General features: G+C 43.4%; 2 protein-coding genes across 2 annotated transcripts; both read right to left on the minus strand.

Annotated features, from left to right (window-relative positions):
- Positions 1-2,381: 2,381 nt before the first annotated feature.
- On the minus strand, positions 2,382-8,694 carry LOC123178434 (paired amphipathic helix protein Sin3-like 5). The gene is made up of 17 exons (XM_044591454.1): positions 8,505-8,694; positions 7,349-7,571; positions 7,045-7,264; positions 6,861-6,962; positions 6,680-6,754; positions 6,539-6,599; positions 6,092-6,249; positions 5,868-6,013; positions 5,658-5,764; positions 5,314-5,568; positions 4,760-5,169; positions 4,290-4,640; positions 4,096-4,157; positions 3,851-3,989; positions 3,560-3,661; positions 3,325-3,392; positions 2,382-3,233 (listed from the first exon to the last, which is right to left on the minus strand). Exons 2-17 carry the CDS (start codon positions 7,510-7,512, stop codon positions 3,146-3,148), a joined length of 2,508 nt encoding a protein of 835 aa, XP_044447389.1. The 5' UTR covers positions 7,513-7,571; positions 8,505-8,694; the 3' UTR covers positions 2,382-3,145.
- A 7,076-nt stretch (positions 8,695-15,770) lies between these two features.
- Positions 15,771-17,882, minus strand: LOC123178447 (AAA-ATPase At3g50940-like). The gene is made up of 2 exons (XM_044591455.1): positions 16,733-17,882; positions 15,771-16,601 (listed from the first exon to the last, which is right to left on the minus strand). Exons 1-2 carry the CDS (start codon positions 17,762-17,764, stop codon positions 15,915-15,917), a joined length of 1,719 nt encoding a protein of 572 aa, XP_044447390.1. The 5' UTR covers positions 17,765-17,882; the 3' UTR covers positions 15,771-15,914.
- Positions 17,883-19,443: the final 1,561 nt, after the last annotated feature.

Consider the following 19,443-nt stretch of genomic DNA (forward strand, 5'->3'; position numbering starts at 1 on the left):
GTCATTGTATTATTATTATTATTTTAAAATGATATTTACTGGATTATTAAAGGGGAGGCCCCACTAGTTAGAGTCTGAAACAGGGGTAGTTAAGACTTACAAGAGTTTATCCTAATACAATTACCAAGGCCACTGACAAGTCTCAAACAACGGAGTCTTAACTCTCACGGAGTGCGCCGGCACGCCGACGACGCATCGAATGGCGCAAAGGATGCAACTAGTAGGATAGGTGGGGGCATATGAGATCTCTAGGGCCGCAGCAAGCTCGACCAGCGAGATAGCAGGCCACGGGGCATTCAAAGGCCATGACAACGACGAGCTCTCATGGTTGCGCTAGGCGGGGAGAGTTGCGGGGAACGAGGATGATCGAGAAAATGGGCAAAACATCCGAGTGTTCCCAAGGAAGCAAGGACGGGCTCAAAGGAGCAGAGGAGCATGGAAACAACGACCTTGCCCTCCATAGCGGGCGGCAAAGTGGCTATTCGCAGGAACAACGCCTCAGGGATTAAATGCTCCGGGGTGAGGGATCTAGAAGGTTTAGAAGCATCAAGGGTTGACTAGGAAGCTAGGGGAAAGTGTATTTGTGTTGTATCATATAGGAGATCGGGCGCAGCAGAGCATTGCCGGAGGCGGAGAGAGGATGGAGACCAAGCCGCCTCCTCCGTGCAATTCCTTCGGGTGGGTTAACCAAGACTATGATTCGAAGCTCCCGGACAACGTTTCAAGGCGGGGAAGAGGCGTTGGCCGCGCGGGCGAGGAACGACAGCGCCAACTGTGTCACGCATGAGCTTTCCCATGCATGTGCACGTGTGTGATACGACAAGCGTGCTATGGCGGCAGGTCAGCGTGCTTGACGGGCAGCGAGCGCACCAAGGAGACTCAAGGTTTCAGGAGGGCGGCTGGGAGATGCGGCTTGTGCCATGCGGGTGGCTGCTGGGAGGTGCGGCTTGTGCCATGCGGGTGGCTGCTGGGAGATGCGCTTGTGCGTGCACGGGCGAGCGGCTGACAGAGGCAGCGTGTGTGCGCATGAGTGAGTGGCTAAGAGATGCGGCAATGACGGATACTGCTATTGGCTATCGACGTGTAAGTGATACATGGAGAGGGGTGGGAGATAGTTTCTTTTCTGTTTCTTTTCTTTCAAGGATGGGTCGCAGCTGTAAAGGACATGTCAGCAGCAACCTAACAAAATAGGGAGGGATACAAACATCCATAAAACATCTCGTAGACGGTCAAAGCCCTTTGACCGAATGGAAACCGCACAAAAGGCCTCTATAAGAGGACTTGACGAAGGAGGGGGAAAATGAGGGGCAAATGTGAGTACTCGGTTGCAGTTAGGGGCTGATCTAAGTGATCCTTTGTTTAATGTTGTCATTGAACACGTTGGACTGAGAGACCTGCCTGTCTACCCCACAATGGTAGAAATTACATTGGAAGATAAACACTCTCTTTATAATATGACTACATTGGAAGAGGCATATTCGATCATGTTCCCCTCCTTTTGGACACCGGTAGCCATGTGCCTAAGGCACCTTAAGTTTGAGTGAATGTCTAGATTATTTTGCATGGCTTCATAGGGATGGTTTTTCTGAACTGTTTGCTTTTGTGCGGTTAGACAACAACCACCATGGATCCAACATAGAAAGACAAAAAACTTGAGCCCTGAGGAAAAAAACTGAAAGGATTGGGTAGAAATGTTGATGCTTGGTACAAAAAACTTGAAACTAAAATTCTGCAAAAGTAGATGACACTAATAAGAGATGAGAATATTTTGGTATATCTGCTTGTGAAAGACAATAACAGAAAGATCTTAGAGAACTATGAATAAGCTTTTAAAACATGGAGAGATGAAGTGTTGCGAACATGCAAAGAGAAAGAATTTAAAGAATGGGATAGTAATACTAGATATTGCCTTTTTTACAACAAAACTATTTGGACACCCTGAGCATTCTAACATTGCCCTTATTGTTGCCCCTAAATGTTTAAAGATCAGGTTAACTTGCTTGTTATAATCCTTTTTCCATTGGTAAGCTATATGAGGATGTATCCAGATGGAACACAAGAAAGCCCCTGGCCTGATGTCACTGTAATTTACTCAAGACTTCTACTCCTCACAAAGTCGCCGAACTTGGAAGTGACAAAATGACTGGTTGATTGGCCGCCAAGAAGAATTTACATACTTTGGATGGAAATGTACTTTAGATGGAAAGTATGACATGTTTGCACTCTTTTCCTAATGACGCCAAACTATAAAGATCTCAAGCCAACCGAGGTTATTGGAAGAATTATGAATCATCAGATGGGTCTCAAGGATAAAGAACTCCATTGTCAATCCACCCACCTCAAGTCAAGTGTAGCTTAGAAGCTTACAAGTGCACCTATCAAGATCTCAAATGAATAAATCCGCAAAGGTTCTATGGATGAGGAACTTGGGCTCATGGTCAAGAACTACAATGAGATGTACCCTTAAGGAAAGTTCATGATGGTTCAAGATCAAGATCAAGAAACCCCTCCCTGACTATACCCAGCGACCATGGCATCGTCAGGTTAAAAACTGTATTTACAGTAATAATGTATCTAATAACTTGGTGATCTCTTTAGAAATTATATCTTACATTTTCCATGGTGAGAATAAGCGAGAACTCAAAATAACCTGATCACAATTTCAATTTCCATTTTCTTTGTATACCATTACAATTAAAATGAATAACAACCTACAAATTCAAACGGCAAATAACTAAGATACATCAGATAAAAAACAAAAAAATGCGTGAAAAAGGAAACAGAACAACTGAAAACAAGCAACAAGCATCACTTGTAAAATGACAATATAAAAAGGAGGGTAGGAGGTATACAATGGCTAGGCCCAGGAGGAAGCGATTAGAAGTTTCAAATGCATTATGCAAAAAGAACAGAATTGAACTGCATACTATTTTTTCGCGAAAATGACATCAATTGCATGGGATTAGAACCGAACAGTTATCTGGGCTTACCAAAGCACATTAAGATTTTTGTTTTTTTGTTTTCTAACTAAATTCATGGGATTCAAGTAGTTCCTTATAACAAGCAAAATTATATTTATCTATTTAATTGTAACAATATTTCGAATAATCACATCTAGCATGTACAATACACCAAGGTATAACATTCAACCATGAGTTTCCGTCACTGCTCCGAGCTGAGAGGAACTCCAAGCTGAGGAAATCGTTGCACTGTTCTCCAACTTGCGTTTTTTCCTAGAAAAAAATATGCATTTGTTAGAATACTGAAAACAAGCTTAAAACAGTGTGTATGATTTATATATAGTCCATTTTAGGGAATCACTACCTTCTCTCAAAATGGCGCGGAAGTTTTTCGGTATCGGCAAGAGCTTTCTCTTGCTCCTCTTGATCATACTTCGGTAATATATTTGATGGATTGTTGGGAAACCGAACAAGGCATAAAACACATGCATCAGTAATAGTATGAAACAGAACTAAAATGCACTTCGCGCTGAAACAGCATCTAACATGTAACATGAGGTGGGGTTAGAAAGAAAATGAAACAATGATCAAAGGATTACGTTTTGATGGCTGAACACAGGTTTGGGTAGAACTGGTCTTCCAAAGTTCTCAAGGAATTGGAAGAGCGAGTTGTCTTGATCTCTTGAATAAATTATGCACAACTGCAAGTAAGCCAAAACAGCAGGATTATCAATTATGGATGCCCAAGTATCTGAGACGAATAGTTGACACTGCTTATCCATTTCTGGATACTTTTTCCAGTGTCAACTAAACGGATTTACAATGATCCACAAAAGAAAGATAAGTAGGTCAGAATTCACGGTCATTATCTCATACTAGATTTAGGTTACCTGCTTGATAACTCGGTTTATCACTATATCCAGAGTAAAAAGTTCAACGGACTTTGGCCCAAGAAATTGCAGGCAGAAGTCTTCAAAACTGGAATTATCAATACAATGGGCATGTAGCTTGATGATTTTATCCTTAAACCTGCAACATTCAATGAAGAAGTTGTGATTTTAAAACAAACTCTTACATGGTGAGAAAATGAGCAATTTTGCTTAGATCGTAAACAAGTAAGCATCATGGACGTTACTCTGCATATAATAGATCATCGGCGCATAAACCTCTCGCAGTTTGTAGTCTGTCATATAAAATCTGCCATACAAGGAAAAAATAAATAAACTTCTTTTGGAAAAACATATCGCAATAGGTGCAAAAGAAAACTAAGGTCTGTTGAGTTCCAACAAACAACTTCTAAAACAAAAGCAGAGAGCTCAAGATGAATACCTGGTAAAGCCTGCGAAGCACAATGAGAAAACAACAAGTGCCTCCTTTCACACCACGCAGTTTAGCTGATGTTTTGGAGTGTTGACTTGATTCATGCTGCTTCTCATGTTTGTTTCCATGGTCACGAGTACTAGGTTCAGAAGTATCGATTATACGACAACGAGAGCTCAACCCATCTATACCGGAAGTGCCAACATCACAACTTACTGGTTCTTTTCTGGCACCAAGCATGACATCCAACTCAATGATTTCTGGTTCGGGCATGAAATCACCCTCCTGATCAATGTCTTGGCCAAAACCATCATGTGAAGAGCTCAAGTCATTAGATTTTTTCTTTAGGAATTCCCCTCTCTGAAATGAAAATCGTCAGCATGCAAGTTAGTTTTACTCGACCTGGATACTAAGCAAATTCTTCTAATTTGAGATTATTAATTTTGGAACAACAGAAACAGAAATACAGAATGCTATACCTTGGAAGATGAAGAAAGCTTAGTAGCAGGCAAAGCATCAGGTATTCTACTGAGAAAATCTTTGCTGGTGCGGCAATGTTCACAAGCTTTTGCGGGAGCTACAGTTTCCTTAGATGAAGGCCATAGACAATGAGCAGAAAGAAATGGATGTACTATTTTCGCCCAATTCATCACCTGCTTCTCTTCGGAGGCACATGCAGCGGATAGTATACTGCTTATGTCCTTGTGCATGTCTGTATCAGCGTATTTATCTCCAGCATTCGACGTGTCTGTATCAGCATATTTATCTCCAGCATTCGACATGGCTGTATCAGCATATTTATCTCCAGCATTCAACATGCCTGTATCAGCATTTTTATCTCCAGCTTTCGAATTCTTTTTATTGATCTCATTTGCTTCCGCCAGCAATGCTGAAAGGGAGACATGTATGAAAACGACTCAGAACAAAAAAAATGGGAAGACTTTGTTGAGTACATGGCTCAATGCAGGATCTAGGTCCAGCAGTGCCTAATACTACTATTTAAATTATGGGACAGGGAGAAAGTTGAAAATACCTTTTTGGCTCATCCTCTTTGCATCCAATTGTTTGAAAGAGAGGCCACGATGATCAAGCGATCTGTAGTAATTTTTGGCAATAACTTGTGAGTGCGCCTTATGCAAATATGAGCGCGCCTCCGATAAATCTTCTACCTTCTGCTTTAAACGAGAAAGTAGAACAGCAAGAACAGAACTAGTATTCGGACTCTCCAACAGATCATCAAGCTCAGGATCATCATCATATAGTTTTTCAATGCACCTCCGGTGTAGAGCTTTGAACAAGAAAAAAAAAAGTTTATTATAACTGAATAAAGAGGCTCATCCTTCTAAATATATATTAAGGCCAGTGTATCATTCTTACGAGTTAAATGCTCGCTTATCTTCAAACGGCTGCCAGCACGAGTTTGGAGATTGGCAATAAGGTCAGCAGTCGCACGAAACCGGTGTAATAGCATGTCACTCTCAAACCTTAAGAAGAAAAAGGGCATTATGAGGAAAACCATTCTCCCTGATAGCTGAACGAATATAACAATGACTGAAGAGCAAAACAAATTAGCCACTGGGTACATACATGTCTTCTTCACAGTAGAAAATGTTTGTCTCATAACCATTTATAGTTTTGTGCTTAGAGCTTTCCATCCCAGATACAGAACAGACAAAAGTATCGTTGAGAATAGACCTCCCCAGATTGGTCCAATAACTTGAATGAAGAGTTAACTGCGATCAAGAACGAGTATGCTTTGGATTAGTGCCAGTAGTAATTTACAGGAAACTCATGGGTTTGTAGGAATTTACATTATCTGGCAGCAGGTAATAGCTAGGAGTGCAAGCTCGTTCGAGCTTCTTGGGATCAACTTCTGGGGGCAATTCCTGAGCTTTTGAGGAATTCCAGTCTGGCAAGGGTTTAACCTTGTCTTCCTCATCCTCTTCGGCGTGAGGCAATTCTCCGTAACCTATCAGAGATGAATACATATATGAAGTTACCGATCCTGCTGCAGAACTGCAGTTTGCTAATTTTTATTTCATCTAGGAAGATCAGACATGGCAATGGCGACACTGATGTGTTGGTTAGTAGCTAGGATGCACTTAAAAAGAATAGGTTGAACCGTGGACGGCAAACAAGATTTTGGGGAGTAATTAATAAGAAAAGGGGATAAATATTTGCATTTAGTTATCATAGGTGAATCCTGAAACAAGGAACCTAGGGACTGTTTGCATTCAGAGCAGGAAGGGTTGAAAAACCTTCTTTCATATGGATACCATCCGAGCGGCGGTTATCATTTGCTTTAACCTTTACAAAGGCCTGCAAAGGAGAACCGAGGAGACAAATGTCAGATGAGTTCAAAATAAACTGAATTATGCCACTTGATGAGAAAAAGGTACCTTTAGGTCTGCAGGGAGAAAATTATCCACAAACTCTTCCAACAACTCAGGACAGTCACGCATGCATCTCCTCACCTACGAAGACAAGGAAATGAATCAGACACCCTGGTCTTTCCAATCTTCTACAGAGAAATTACTGAAGAGTTACTTAGTATACGGTTTCTGAAGAACTAGTAAGTACCTTCTTGTAAACTTTTCGAGGGGTCATGGTCCTGTCCCTGAAATAATCTTGCATGATTTTCAAAAAAGCGGCATAATGATCGTCGCTCATGTTAGGGCATGCCTGCAGTCATTAAGTAATCAAAGATCAAGTTAGCATCAACAGGCGAACAGAAGGAGCAACCATGAGATATTTTTTTCAGCACCTTCAGTCCGGAAAGAAAATCTATTGGTTTCTGTAGCAAGGGGTTGACAACAACGGCTTCGACATCAGCATCGACAATGCCATTGCCTTCGACGGGGCTACGGCCTTCAGTGAAGTTAAGGAAGCTCTGTTTAACTGTAGCCCAACCCTGAAATAGCTTCAACGCCGTCTCTATGCAGTTTTCAGGGCAGATGTTCCTTATTTCACCATCCGGGTCAGCACTGCAGTTGGGAATTGTATGAATGTGATCAACAAGGAAACCATACCGACATCTGATAGAGACAACTTATTCAGAACATACATACCAGTTTTTCCAAACCTCGGTCATGGCCTTGACGAACTCGCGGTACACGTCGCTGGGGAGGTTGTCTCTAGCAAATAGCAAGCATTGCACAGTCTCCATCATGTATTCTTTTTTCCCCGTTTTGTATCCGTAATTGTCGTCGCCGGCTTCATCAGAAGACGCCATTTACTTTCACTGCTGCTAGCTCTGACGATCAGTCCTGCAAATTAATACTCAAACAACACCTGCTCATCACAAAAGAAAATGTGTCAATTGATGGCATATCTGAATTTTGAGACTACGAAAATCTATTATACTGTATTTTCCCTTTTTACGTTGTTCCGCATTTCTATTCCTATACACAGAGAACATCTTGTGAAGTGGCGTAGACAGTACATAAAAAAGTAAGTGCTATTTGTAAGCTGACTTGCGACTATCTGACAGAACTGTAAAATAAAATGTGCATCTAGCCAAAACCTAAATTCCCACTAAATCAATGCCCACGATCGGCGATTTAGAAGACTCACGGTCGCTAGGAATTAAGTGTGTAACAACTTAATTTGCATTAATCGACACGCAGATCGTCAGCTTGAAACAAGAATCCCTAAAACATCTAGAGGTACTGCTGACATGAGCGTCGGCACCTCATATATCGATGGCCGTCTTAGAAACCACCCAAGCAAGTTGTATACAGGCAGTGCTAAAATGTGCAACAGCCTAGTTTCCATTAACCAACACGCACAATCTTGTGCTCAGAAACAAGAACCTCTAATTAAGCAGGCAGGCATATATAGGCACTTGTCGTCTACGAATCTCCAGAGAGATGGAAAAGGCAAAGAGGAATTGCAAACATGAAAACCCACTGCACGCCGTACGTAGCTAGGATAGGGGCTGCCGCGGATTCGAATTAACCAACGCGCTCGCATCCGTCGGGTGAGCGATCCGAGCAATCAATAACAGACGGGCCTGCGGTGCTGGTCGCTGGCGCCGCCGGGAAGAGCACCCAACAGACTCCACTGCCGGCGTCTCGGGTGCCCCGGCGCCGGACCGGAGCGCGGGCGGCGACCGGTACCGTCGGCGCGCGCGGACGGAAGTCGGCCGATCTCCGACGAAAGTTTGAACGGGCAATCAACGGGAACAGGTGATCGAGGGTGGGATCCGGCCGGGTGGGTACGTACCGACGGGGCCGGAGGGAGGGAGCCCTGCCCTGGCTTCGATCTGGAAGGCTCCGATGGCGATGTGGAGGGCGCGGGCGAGGGAAAGGGCCCGGCGGAGGAGGAAGACGAGGAGGGGAGAAGCGGCCGGGGTACGTATTTCAGCGCGCCGCGGGTTCTCTGGGGTTTGGGTTTGGGTCGGTGACCGAGACCGAGGCGTCGCAGCCTTTTCTTTTCCTTTTCGTTCGCGGACTGCTATTTTTCTTACTCCCTCCGTCCCAAAATTCTTGTCTTAGATTTGTCTAGATACGGATGTGCATGACTTAGATGTGCAATGCTAGAGCCACACATATAGATGTGCTTCAGCAAAACTGAATTTCATATAAGCCTCAACTATACGGATACAGCGAACCAACTTATGATTAGATGGTTATTCGAGGACAGTGGTATCTCCAGCCCATCAGAGTTTAGGTTCTAGACTTCACATTGGTGCTGTGTCGGCTCGGTCTCTCGAAGGTGCTCATACGGGGTAAGGTGTGCGTGTGTGCGTTCATAGGGGGTGAGTGTATGCTCATGTATGTGAGCGACTTTGATTGTACTGTGTTATAAAAATATACGGATACAAGTTGTAGAACCCGGTTAGACATGCCATAGGAATTGCGCTTCATCGACTATGATAGACATGCTTTTTTTGGATGTGATGCTCTTGGTTCATGGTTGGGCCACTCGATGATGACATTTGGCGGCATGACCCTATGTTTGTCGAAGCCATGGCAGTTGTGTCTCTTCAGGGTGCACCTATGGTCAAGTGTCTACCAATTTGCTCTGCTTGGTGCGATGATGTGATCTTTGACTGGTTTAATTGGTGGGAGCGAGGATATTATCGACCTCATGTGCTCTCAGGCTCTTGGTGTTGCCCCACCTGGGTAAATGTTCCCCGGCCGTCGTTGTGCCCTCCTCTGCGCTTCAGATGCTCATTTTAGATGAAACGCCTGCTTCCTTGGAGAGAAGTGAGGTCATTATGGAGCGCATGATGGGGTCTTCGGTAAGCCCTGATGTCGTGGTTGGCTCTCAAGATCACGAGAGGCATGTCGAAAATGATGTGACAAAGATTGGTGTTTTTATGGAGGAGTTTCTCAGTGAGGTTACTAGCCGCCACGACTTGGGACCCAGCGCCCTTGCAGGTGGAACAAAGATGGTGACTCTCACACGGAGCAGTGTTTCGGGTGTCTTGATAAGAAGAAGGCATGCAATATTCTGACAGAAAAATGCGTGGAACGTTGGATGATGGAGGATTTTGGTGAGTTGGCAAAGGTGAACAAAGAGGATAGGGATAAGAATAGGATGAAGACCTACGTAGTTGGACATCTGCAAAAAGGCTGCCACATTTTGATGGGCATCAACGATAATCACATTGCAAAATGCCAGTCCATGTTTTTTGTGTGCAAAGGCGGTCACCAACCACGACGTGGATGAGTGGCGCTCTTGGCTCTGGGTCATATATTTGTTTTTGAGGGAAACAACAGGACTCTGCTGTGTATTTTTATTGATTTTCAAAAAAAATAGTACAAAGCAATGTCTCAAAAAAAACACACATAGATTAAAACAAAATAAAGAAGAAAAAGAAAGGAAGCTATACAAAGAGGGAAAAAAGGTACAACAAGAACAACATCAGCAGGAAGCTGATCATATCTAAACATAATTATCTAAATCTTCTTGCCCAATCTTCAAAGCCATCGTATTCCTCCCTCTTTGATCTATAGAGTGTCTATTTGAGTTCATCTTTGAACTTTCTCCTGCAGATATATAAAAGTTGGGGAATATGCTGGAATATGCAGTCATTTATTGTAGTCCCGATAGCCCATGACACTAAGATGGTGATCTCCAATGAGAAAGGAACATTCAACAAGTTCTTGAGGTTGTTGATTTCATCTTGTATGCCAGCATAGTTTTTTTTGCGAGAGACATTTCCAATCTATTCATTAATCATGGCAATACAGAGAACACTAGAGGTAATAAAAATTACAACCAGGTCCATGGACCACCTAGCTACGACTACAAGCACTGGAGCGAGCCGAAGTCGCGCCGCCGTCATTGCTAGTTGGTGCCCAATTTGGGAAGACATAAGACCAGCATAAGCGTGCAAAGGGCAGTGAAAGAAGAGGTGATCTCTTGTTTCCCGGACCTGCATATTGCATAACACACAAGTGTAATCCTGAATAAAGAATTGTTTCCTTTGTAAAAGAGGTCTAGTATTTAACATGTCATTTGTTAGGAGCCAGAAAAGATCCTGTGCTTGAGTTGACAACAGGTTTTCCATATCCATTTTATCACGGGCATAACCTCAGGCACAATGGTAAGTAACCCAAAGACCTTGAAAACTTTGTATCTGTTGGAGCCCCTAGGCAATTGCCACTGGTCTGGTTCTAAGGAGAGAGTTAGTTCCTGAACTAACAGCTCAAGTTCCTGGAATTGCACATAAGCCTCTTCGGATAGTGGAAAATGGAAAATTGTTGCTGAATCCTCAGCTTGATGCAAATAAAAAATGGATATGTGCTGGTTGATAGCAAAGAAATGAAGGCGTGGACATACTTCAAAGGAACTCCATTCCATTTGTCAGACCGGAAATGTAGAGTCTGACCATTGTGCAGAGTACTAGAGGCATGTTCCTTATAAATTGGAAAGAGTTTCATGCAATCTCTCCACCAGATGGATGTATTGGGTGTAGGAGTTGGGAGGTAAACCATGATCATAATATACTTCCCAAACCACTTAGACGCATGGAATATCCATGTGATTGATAAACTTATGCACCATTACAAAAGATGGCTAGTGTTCTACAGGGACAGATTCAATATGCACAGTCCTCCTCTGTCCTTTGGCATACATATTAAAACCCAAGCTGCCAAGGGAGAGTTTTTCTTTTCCATGTCCTTAACTCTCCAAAGGGGGTGTCTCCTATATTTATCAATATGTTTTATGATGCCTTTGTATAGAAGTAAACAACTCATAAGAAAAGTAAGCAAAGAGGATAAAACTGCATTGACCATGAGCACTCTCCCATAATAGCTTAAGAACTAAGAGCAAAAGTTTAACCTTTTCTGAATTATGTCAATGATAAACATAAAATTCCATTATTGGCTTGGTGAAACTGAGAGGAGCACCCAAATAAGTAAATGGAAAAGTGCCAATGGGGCAACCCAGAATGGTGGATAGGACCTGCATGGTCTCATCTGGGGTCACTAGTAGAAAAAGGGCCTTTAGTCCCGGTTCTGGAACCGGGACTAAAGGGTCGTTACTAAAGCCTCCCCCTTTAGTCCCGGTTCTTACACGAACCGGGACTAAAGGCCCTCCACGTGGCCGCTGCCTGGAGGTCCACCTTTAGTCCCGGTTGGTAACACCAACCGGTACTAAAGGAAATTTTATGATTTTTTTTAATTTTTTTTGAATTTTTTTTTATTTTCAAATTTCTGAATTATTTTAACCTCTAATCTCTAATCACCCATCATCACTGCTCAATTTAACCTCTAATCTCTAATCACCCCTCATCATTCCAAATCATCTAACTTCCTGAACGGTCACCCATCCTCTCACTACTCCAGCCTAAGCACGCTTAACTTCCGGGTTCTATTCTCCCTCGTTTCCAAGTCTACACTTGTTGTTTTCCTGACAATAGTAAGATGTCAATCCTATTAACCCTCAGGAATTTAGCTTGAGCATGAAGTCACACATTTCACTGTTTGAGTTTGAAACTATTGTTCTAAAAAACAATAATTATTTAGTAACAGTAATATTTCTTGAATAAGTAGTTTGACCACAGTTTGACCAGATTTGACCAAAATTCAAAAAAACTGAAATAATTATTTAGTAACACTAATATTTCTTGAATAATTAGTTTGACCATTGTTTGACCACAGTTTGACCAAATTTGACCAAAATTCAAAAAAACTAAAATAATTATTTAGTAACACTAATATTCTTGAATAATTATTTAGTAACACTAATACTTCTTGAATAAGTAGTTTGACCATAGTTTGACCAGATTTAACAAAAATTCAAAAAAAAAACAGAAATTTGAGCATAACTTTTTTTCCTTTTAGAATTTGAGGATTATAAAAATTTGCAAACAGGCCGTAGGCGGTCAAAATCGGATGCGGATTTTCGTGCTGAACATTTTGATATATTATACGTTTTTTTCTGACATCGTATGCAAAAGTTATAGCCGTTTTACATTTTCCCTACACTTTTTGCAATACATGTCCAAATTTAAATTTTTAAATTTTCCTAACTAGTACATGTAGTAACATAACTACATCTGGAAGGATTTTAATTTTTGAAGTTTTTATCATTTTCTTTTGCTTTTTACAAAACTGAAAAGGCGATCCACCAGGGGGGGGGGTAGAGTTTGAAAATGGGACCTTTAGTACCGGTTCGTGCCATGAACCGGTACTAATGCCTCAAACCCCATTAGTACCGGTTGGTGGCTCGAACCGGGACTAAAGGTCTAACCTTTAGTACCGGTTGGTGCCACGAACCGGTACTAATAGGCATCGCACCCTTTAGTCCCGGTTCGTGACACCAACCGGGACTAAAGGTCCCATTTGAACCGGGCCTAATGCGTGTACGGTGCCCTAGCCGCTCGAACCGGGACTAATGCTCACATTAGTCCCGGTTCGTAATGCAACTGGGATTAATGCTCTTTTCTGGCCGAACCAAAGCCCTTTTTTCTACTAGTGGGTATTGATGGGTAAAATGCTTGATTTATGGTAATTAACCTTTAATATAGAGGCTTTGGAGTAGAGATTCACCAAATGCTGCAGTTTATCCAATTGCTCTGAACATGATGGCGTGATGATCAAAGTATCGTCAACATATTGAAGTATGGGGAAGTCAGAACATGAGTTAAATTTGATTGGCGGTTGGATAATATCTCGGTGCATTGCATAATTTAATATTGTCTATAAAAAATTAGCTCATAGAACAAAAAGGAGGGGAGAAAGGGGATCTCCCTGTCTCAGCCCTCTTCTACATTTGAAAGAGTTGCCACACACTCCATTCAATAGTACATCAGAAGTTGCAATATTGAGAATTTGTTCAATCCAAGAGCACCATTTGATCCCCAATCCCTTTCTCTTCATAATAGCTAAAATCATGCCATGTTCCATCTTGTCAAAGGCTTTATCAAAATCCAAATTTAACACCACTGTGTTTTTTTGCTTTTATGGCATTGAAACAAATATTCATATGCCCAAGCAATACAATCCTGTATGGATCTAGATTTGATGAATCCATATTGATTGACATGAATTAGCTCCAAAATTAGGGAATGCAATCTATTGGCCAGAAGTTTAGTAAGCAACTTGATTGTGCAACTGAGGAGGGAGATGGGTCTGTAATCATTGACACAAGAAGCACCAGGCTTCTTGGGAATAAGACAAATGTAAATAATTATTGATGCTTTGTAGGCAGACCTCACCTTCGTAAAAATTGGTTACCAAGATCATAAAAATCTTTCTTGATTATTGACCAGCACTTCTTGATAAAATTAGAGTTAAAGCCATCCGGGCCTAAAGATTTATTTGAGTGCAAGTCTTTAATGATGACATCTATCTCCTCAGTAGAGGAATTTTCTTCTAGGAAAGATAAACCATGATGCACTGACAAGAGGTAAAGCAACTCTGGAGGGATATTGTAATATTCTATTTTGCCCAGCATGTCTTTAAAGTTTCATGCAGAAGAGAGGTTTTTGCCAAGCAATGAATATATATAGTTGTGCCTATGATGAACAGTAGCCAAAGCATGGATTTTTTTAAGTTCTCACTTCCTAAAGTAACCCAATTAATTTTCTCTCTCTGTTGCCAATATGCCTTTTGTTCCTGCAAAAGTCTATCCAAATAAATTTTAATATCTTTTTACAGGCCAGACTCCAAAGGTGTGACGGATCTAAAATTTTCAATTGCATCCATCATTTCAATCAGAGCATTTTGCCTCTGTGATAACCCCTTTTAGTTTGGAAAGGGTTTTTGGCCAAGTCTTTAAGCTTTTTTCTTAAGATCTTCATCTTAGCATTATTCTTTTTGGTTGCATCATCATAATGAATACTATGCTTCCACAGATTTTCCACCAGAGGCATAAAACTATCATGTTCCATCCACCAATTCTAAAATCTGAATATGTTGCTTTTTGGCATGGAATTTGAATCTGAATGACATAAGGCACATGGTCAGAGGTGGTCATTGCCATTGGGAAAGCCAAAGTATTTGGATAAGAAAGTGTCCCAGACGAGGAAGTAAAAACCAATCAAGTCTTTCAAGCGGAGGATTTTTCTGCATATTGCTCCAGGTAAATTTCCCGCCTTTAAGGGGAATATCTTCCAAGCCTAAATGACTTATGACAACATTAAACTGCAGTATTTCATTAAAATTTTCTCCTGGTTTACTTCTATCCTCAACACTCCTGATCAGATTAATGTCTCCAATAATGAGCCAATCTGCATCTTCTGGGATTATAGTGCCATCTTACCAAGCAAGGAATTCAAGTTTCTTGTCATCCAAGCATGGGGCATATATACTTGTTAGTGTTCAGCAACTCCCACATTTTTTCGATTGCATCAGTAGTTATTTTGAACTAACATTTCCCTCTTAAACCAACTGTTGGAACACCTTCCAAAATGTTGTGTGTGTGGTGGTGGCGGGGAGGGGTGGGGTGGGGGTCATCTAAACCCTATCCTGGTATCCCAAAGCTGCATTCTCTTTTCTGTCTTTCATGTTTGTGTTTGATTTATCACTCGATTTTTCTTTTTTAACCGAGATATATGGTTTTTTATTTGATTTCGCACATTAACTATATCAACTTTCTTATTCTCCATGCTATTGCGGGAGCTGTCTGTACTCTAACGAGGTCCCATAAAAAAAGAACCAAGCAATCTCGAGAGAAGGTTGTGACTTCATGATGGTTTTGAAAATCAAATGGTCTATGCATAGTTTTTTGAAGAGTTCGGTTGGTTTTGAGCGACTTGATTTCGCTGTTTTCAATCTTAAAAGGAAAAAAATAGGACAAGAGTTGCTCGAAGGTTGTTAAAGAGAGATGTTGTGGGTGAAAGACAAGTAACTACGGTGTTGTGCTTGACGCACACTTAGCATCAAGACATGGCGATAGTTCAGACATTGTGCTTGAGACAAATGCATGTGTTTTAAAAAAACTGTTAATTAGCTGCTTTTTAGTGCTGTAGCAACGCACTAAGTTCCTTATTAGTAGCTCCAAGAATGTTAGCAAGATGTATCTAGTTGCTTGAAAAAATGCTGAAAATTCATAACAAGAACTAGTTTGGCACAAGTACATTTATATAGCAGAGTATTTGATCATCTATAATTGCTTCTATAATCCTCTATATTGTAAAATGTCCAGAGCACGATATGATTTCATTGTCTTCTCCTATTTATTATCACCATTGTGGTTTCCATCTTGGTTCGCACCATTGTTCTCACCGGCGTCACCCCTCTTTGCCTTGAGGAACCCGATGAGATCTCGGATTGCGGCGTCCGCCCCGCCGTTATTCCTCCCTACAACATCGGTGACCTCTTCGATCGTGGTCGGCACCTCACTCAACAACTGCTCGACCTCGGGAATCATGGCACGGTCTTTAAGTGATTGGTAGTCACGGGACACGCCCCTAAAGTACTCCGGAGTGCAGTACAACACCATTGTCTGCTCATATTTATCCACCTTGTTGTTTCCATGATGTTTTACGCCCTTGTTGGCACCGACTTCTCCCCTCTTTGCCTCGAGGAACCCGACGAGATCACTAAGTGCAGCGTCGGCTCCGTCGTTCCTCATCAGAACCTCGGCAACCTCTGCCGGTGTGATCGGCACCTCCTCCATCAGCTTCTCGATCTCCAGATACATGGTGTGGTCATCTTCGACGAAGTGGTAGTTCCTGGCCAGGATCCTGAAGGACTCCGAGGTGCAATATCCCATGTGGACGTGCATGTCCATCCTGCCGGGCCGCAGCAGTGCCGGGTCGAGCCGCTCCTTGTAGTTTGTGGTGAAGACGATGATCCTCTCCTCCCCGCTCGTCGACCACAGGCCGTCAACGAAGTTGAGCAGCCCGGATAACGTCACCTGTTCGACAAAATACACAAATTAGTTCATCCCCGGAAGCATTGACATATGGTTAAAAAAAAAGATATCAAAGACCCAATATTATGCATGAACACGTATGACCGTGATTGCACTCCTAGTAATTGACAAACCTTGTCCTCGTTGTCTTCTCCTCCGGTGAAGCTGTGCCTCCCACGCCTCTCGCCGCCTTGATCGCCACGCTGCGGCAGGTCGATGCTACAGTCGATGTCCTCAACGACGAGGATGGAGCGGTTGCTCATGCCGACGAGCAGCCTGCGGAGGTCCGAGTTGGACTTGACCTCGGTCAGCTCGAGGTCGTAGATGTCGAACTTGAGGTAGTTGGCCATGGCGGCTACGAGGCTGGACTTGCCGGTGCCCGGCGGGCCGTAGAGCAGGTACCCGCGCTTCCACGCCCTGCCGGTCCTGCGGTAGTAGTCCTTCCTCCTGACGAACCGCTCGAGGTCGTCCATGACGGATCGCTTGAGGTCGCCGTCCATGGCGATCGTGTCGAAGGTGGAGGGGTGGCGGAGGTCGACGGGGGTCCACGCGTCGTACTCGATCATGTGCATCTTGAGGTCCCGGTGCCGGTCCCGGATGGCCTTGGCGGCGTCCACGACGAACGGCAGGTACGAGGCGAGCGCCTGCTCCTTGTGCTTCTTGTGGAAGCTGAGCTCGAAGGACCTGTGGCAGCCGCCGTGGGGGCCGCGGCGGCCGTTGTGTCCGGCGCCGGAGCCGTGGCTTGGGAAGGAGCCGCTGTTACCGGCGACGTTGCGGGAGACGAGGCGCCAGGTGTAGGTGACGCCGTCGTGGACGTCGACGGTTTCCTCGCCGTGGTCCATGGTGACGAGGATGCCCTGGGCCTCGTTAACGCGGGAGGCGCGGAGGCGGCGGGCGGCGGAGGCGGTGCCGGTGAGCGAGGCGAGGTAGGCGCGGGCGGCGTCGAAGAGCTGGTTGGGCGCGAGGCCCTCGGCCTCGTCGATGACGACGGTGTGGGTGGGGGAGAGGCGGGCGCGGAGGCGGCGCACCACGTCCGCGGTGGAGAGGGTGAGCGCGTCGCGGAGCTCGTAGGGCAGCAGCTCGTTCATCAGGCCGTTGATCACCATCGCCGCCCCCGCCGCCGTCGCAGCCATGGCCACGTAGCGCTCATACTCGCCGGACGACATGACGCAGGACTTGATCGACGGCAGCACTGAGAAGCCGATCGAAGCGTGAAGGTAGGACAAAGGCGTGCGTGCGTCTTCCTCCTGATAAATCCTTTTCTTTCTTGGGCTTGGGGACAGTATTGTACTCCTACTCTGTATTATATTAGGACTTGACAGATTAGAGATCAAACTACGCCTGGCTGTCTAACTTGCCAAATTTGCTAATTAGGCCGAATCTCACCCTATGCAGGCATCGGCAGGAGTCCGCCCGGTGCGGCAGGGGAAGTCGGGCTTCCTCACGACCAGGCCCGGGGCACATGTGCAGGATGTGCAACTGCACAGGCCCCCCAAAAAATTTGGGCCCCCAAATTAGTTTTTTACTACAGCCAGGAACACATTGCACTAGCTACAGAGACTTTTTTTTTGGGGGAGGGGGGGGGGGGGGGGGGCTTCCAATCTGGCCATCTTCAAGATCCGTAGACCACCTAGTGATGACTAAGCGAGCCGAAGGCGCGCCGCTGTCATCACCCCTCCCTCGCCGGAGCCGGGCCAACCTTGTTGTAATAGACAGTTGGGAAGTCGTCGTGCTAAGGTCCCATAAAACCGACGCACCAGAACAGCAACCGCCACAGATGAAGAGTGTAGATCAAAAGGATCCAACCTGAAGACACACGAACGAAGACGAACGACGAACAGATCCGAGCAAATCCACCAAAGACAGATCCGCCGAGGACGCACCTCCACACGCCCACCGATGATGCTAGACGCATCACCGGAACGGGGGCTAGGCGGGAAGAGCTTTATTCCATCTTCAGGGAGCCGCTGCCGTCTCGCAACCCTAATAAAGCTCGAAAAAAGATCCATAGAGTATTTACTCTTGGAGAATCGGGCCATGACTTCTGCCGTGCATGCATTTTACACTCTTTGCCTTTGATCTTTCCGATTCTATTAAAACTAGTGATTCTATTTAAAACTAGTGATTTCCGTGGCCGCGGAGGAATTGAGGAGTATTATCAATTCTATTTAAAACTATTGATTTCCGTGGCTTTGGAGAGATAGGATTAATTGTAGGTAAATTATGCACTTCTTTTTTTTATTTACTCTGCATATTAGAGTTGACTGAAGTCAAAGTCCGTAAAGTGTGATCAAGTTTATAGAAAAAATTACAAATATTTACTATAACAAATCTATATCATGTGAAAGCACATTCAATAATAAATCTAATGGTATTGATTTGTTATTGTATCTATTAATATTTTTGTTTATAAATTTTATCAAAGTTTACAAAGCTTGACTTTGATTAAAGCTAATAGGCGGACTAAATAAAAACGGAGGGAGTATAAAGAAAAGATCTAAATCAAAACTAGTATTTTTAATGTAAAAATATTCCGTGCTTGCATTGTTTATGAACCAAAAGTATACATGTACATCGGACCATAGTCGTTGCAACAATTAAATAAGAACATATCACATCCTTTAGAAAGTAAACAAATTAAATAATTTCCAATGTAGCACAAATGTCTAGTAACAAAAAATAAACATGCTGGTGTGGATTTTTTTTTTCCTGACTTTTTTACAATAGCACTTCAACTACCAAAGGATCGAGTTTCTGTTTTGTGGTTTCATTTTAACTAAAATGGAATAGACGGGAATTGTTTTTGACAAAGATAGCACTTCCAAATTGTGCTTGAAAATATTTA

Source organism: Triticum aestivum, chromosome 1D (genome assembly GCF_018294505.1).
Source record: "Triticum aestivum cultivar Chinese Spring chromosome 1D, IWGSC CS RefSeq v2.1, whole genome shotgun sequence".
NCBI lineage: Eukaryota > Viridiplantae > Streptophyta > Magnoliopsida > Poales > Poaceae > Triticum > Triticum aestivum.

What these genes read in the sequence shown, in the direction of transcription:
- LOC123178434 (XM_044591454.1), bottom strand. Translation starts at nt 7,512, where the DNA reads ATGGCGTCTTCTGATGAAGCCGGCGACGACAATTACGGATACAAAACG. An exon ending in ACCGAGGTTTGGAAAAACTG is followed by an intron (nt 7,265 to 7,348) that starts GTATGTATGTTC and finishes TCCCAACTGCAG; the next exon opens with TGCTGACCCGGATGGTGAAA. An exon ending in TTCTACTGTGAAGAAGACAT is followed by an intron (nt 5,765 to 5,867) that starts GTATGTACCCAG and finishes TTTCTTCTTAAG; the next exon opens with GTTTGAGAGTGACATGCTAT.
- LOC123178447 (XM_044591455.1), bottom strand. Translation starts at nt 17,764, where the DNA reads ATGTCGTCCGGCGAGTATGAGCGCTACGTGGCCATGGCTGCGACGGCG. An exon ending in GAGAAGACAACGAGGACAAG is followed by an intron (nt 16,602 to 16,732) that starts GTTTGTCAATTA and finishes TTTGTCGAACAG; the next exon opens with GTGACGTTATCCGGGCTGCT.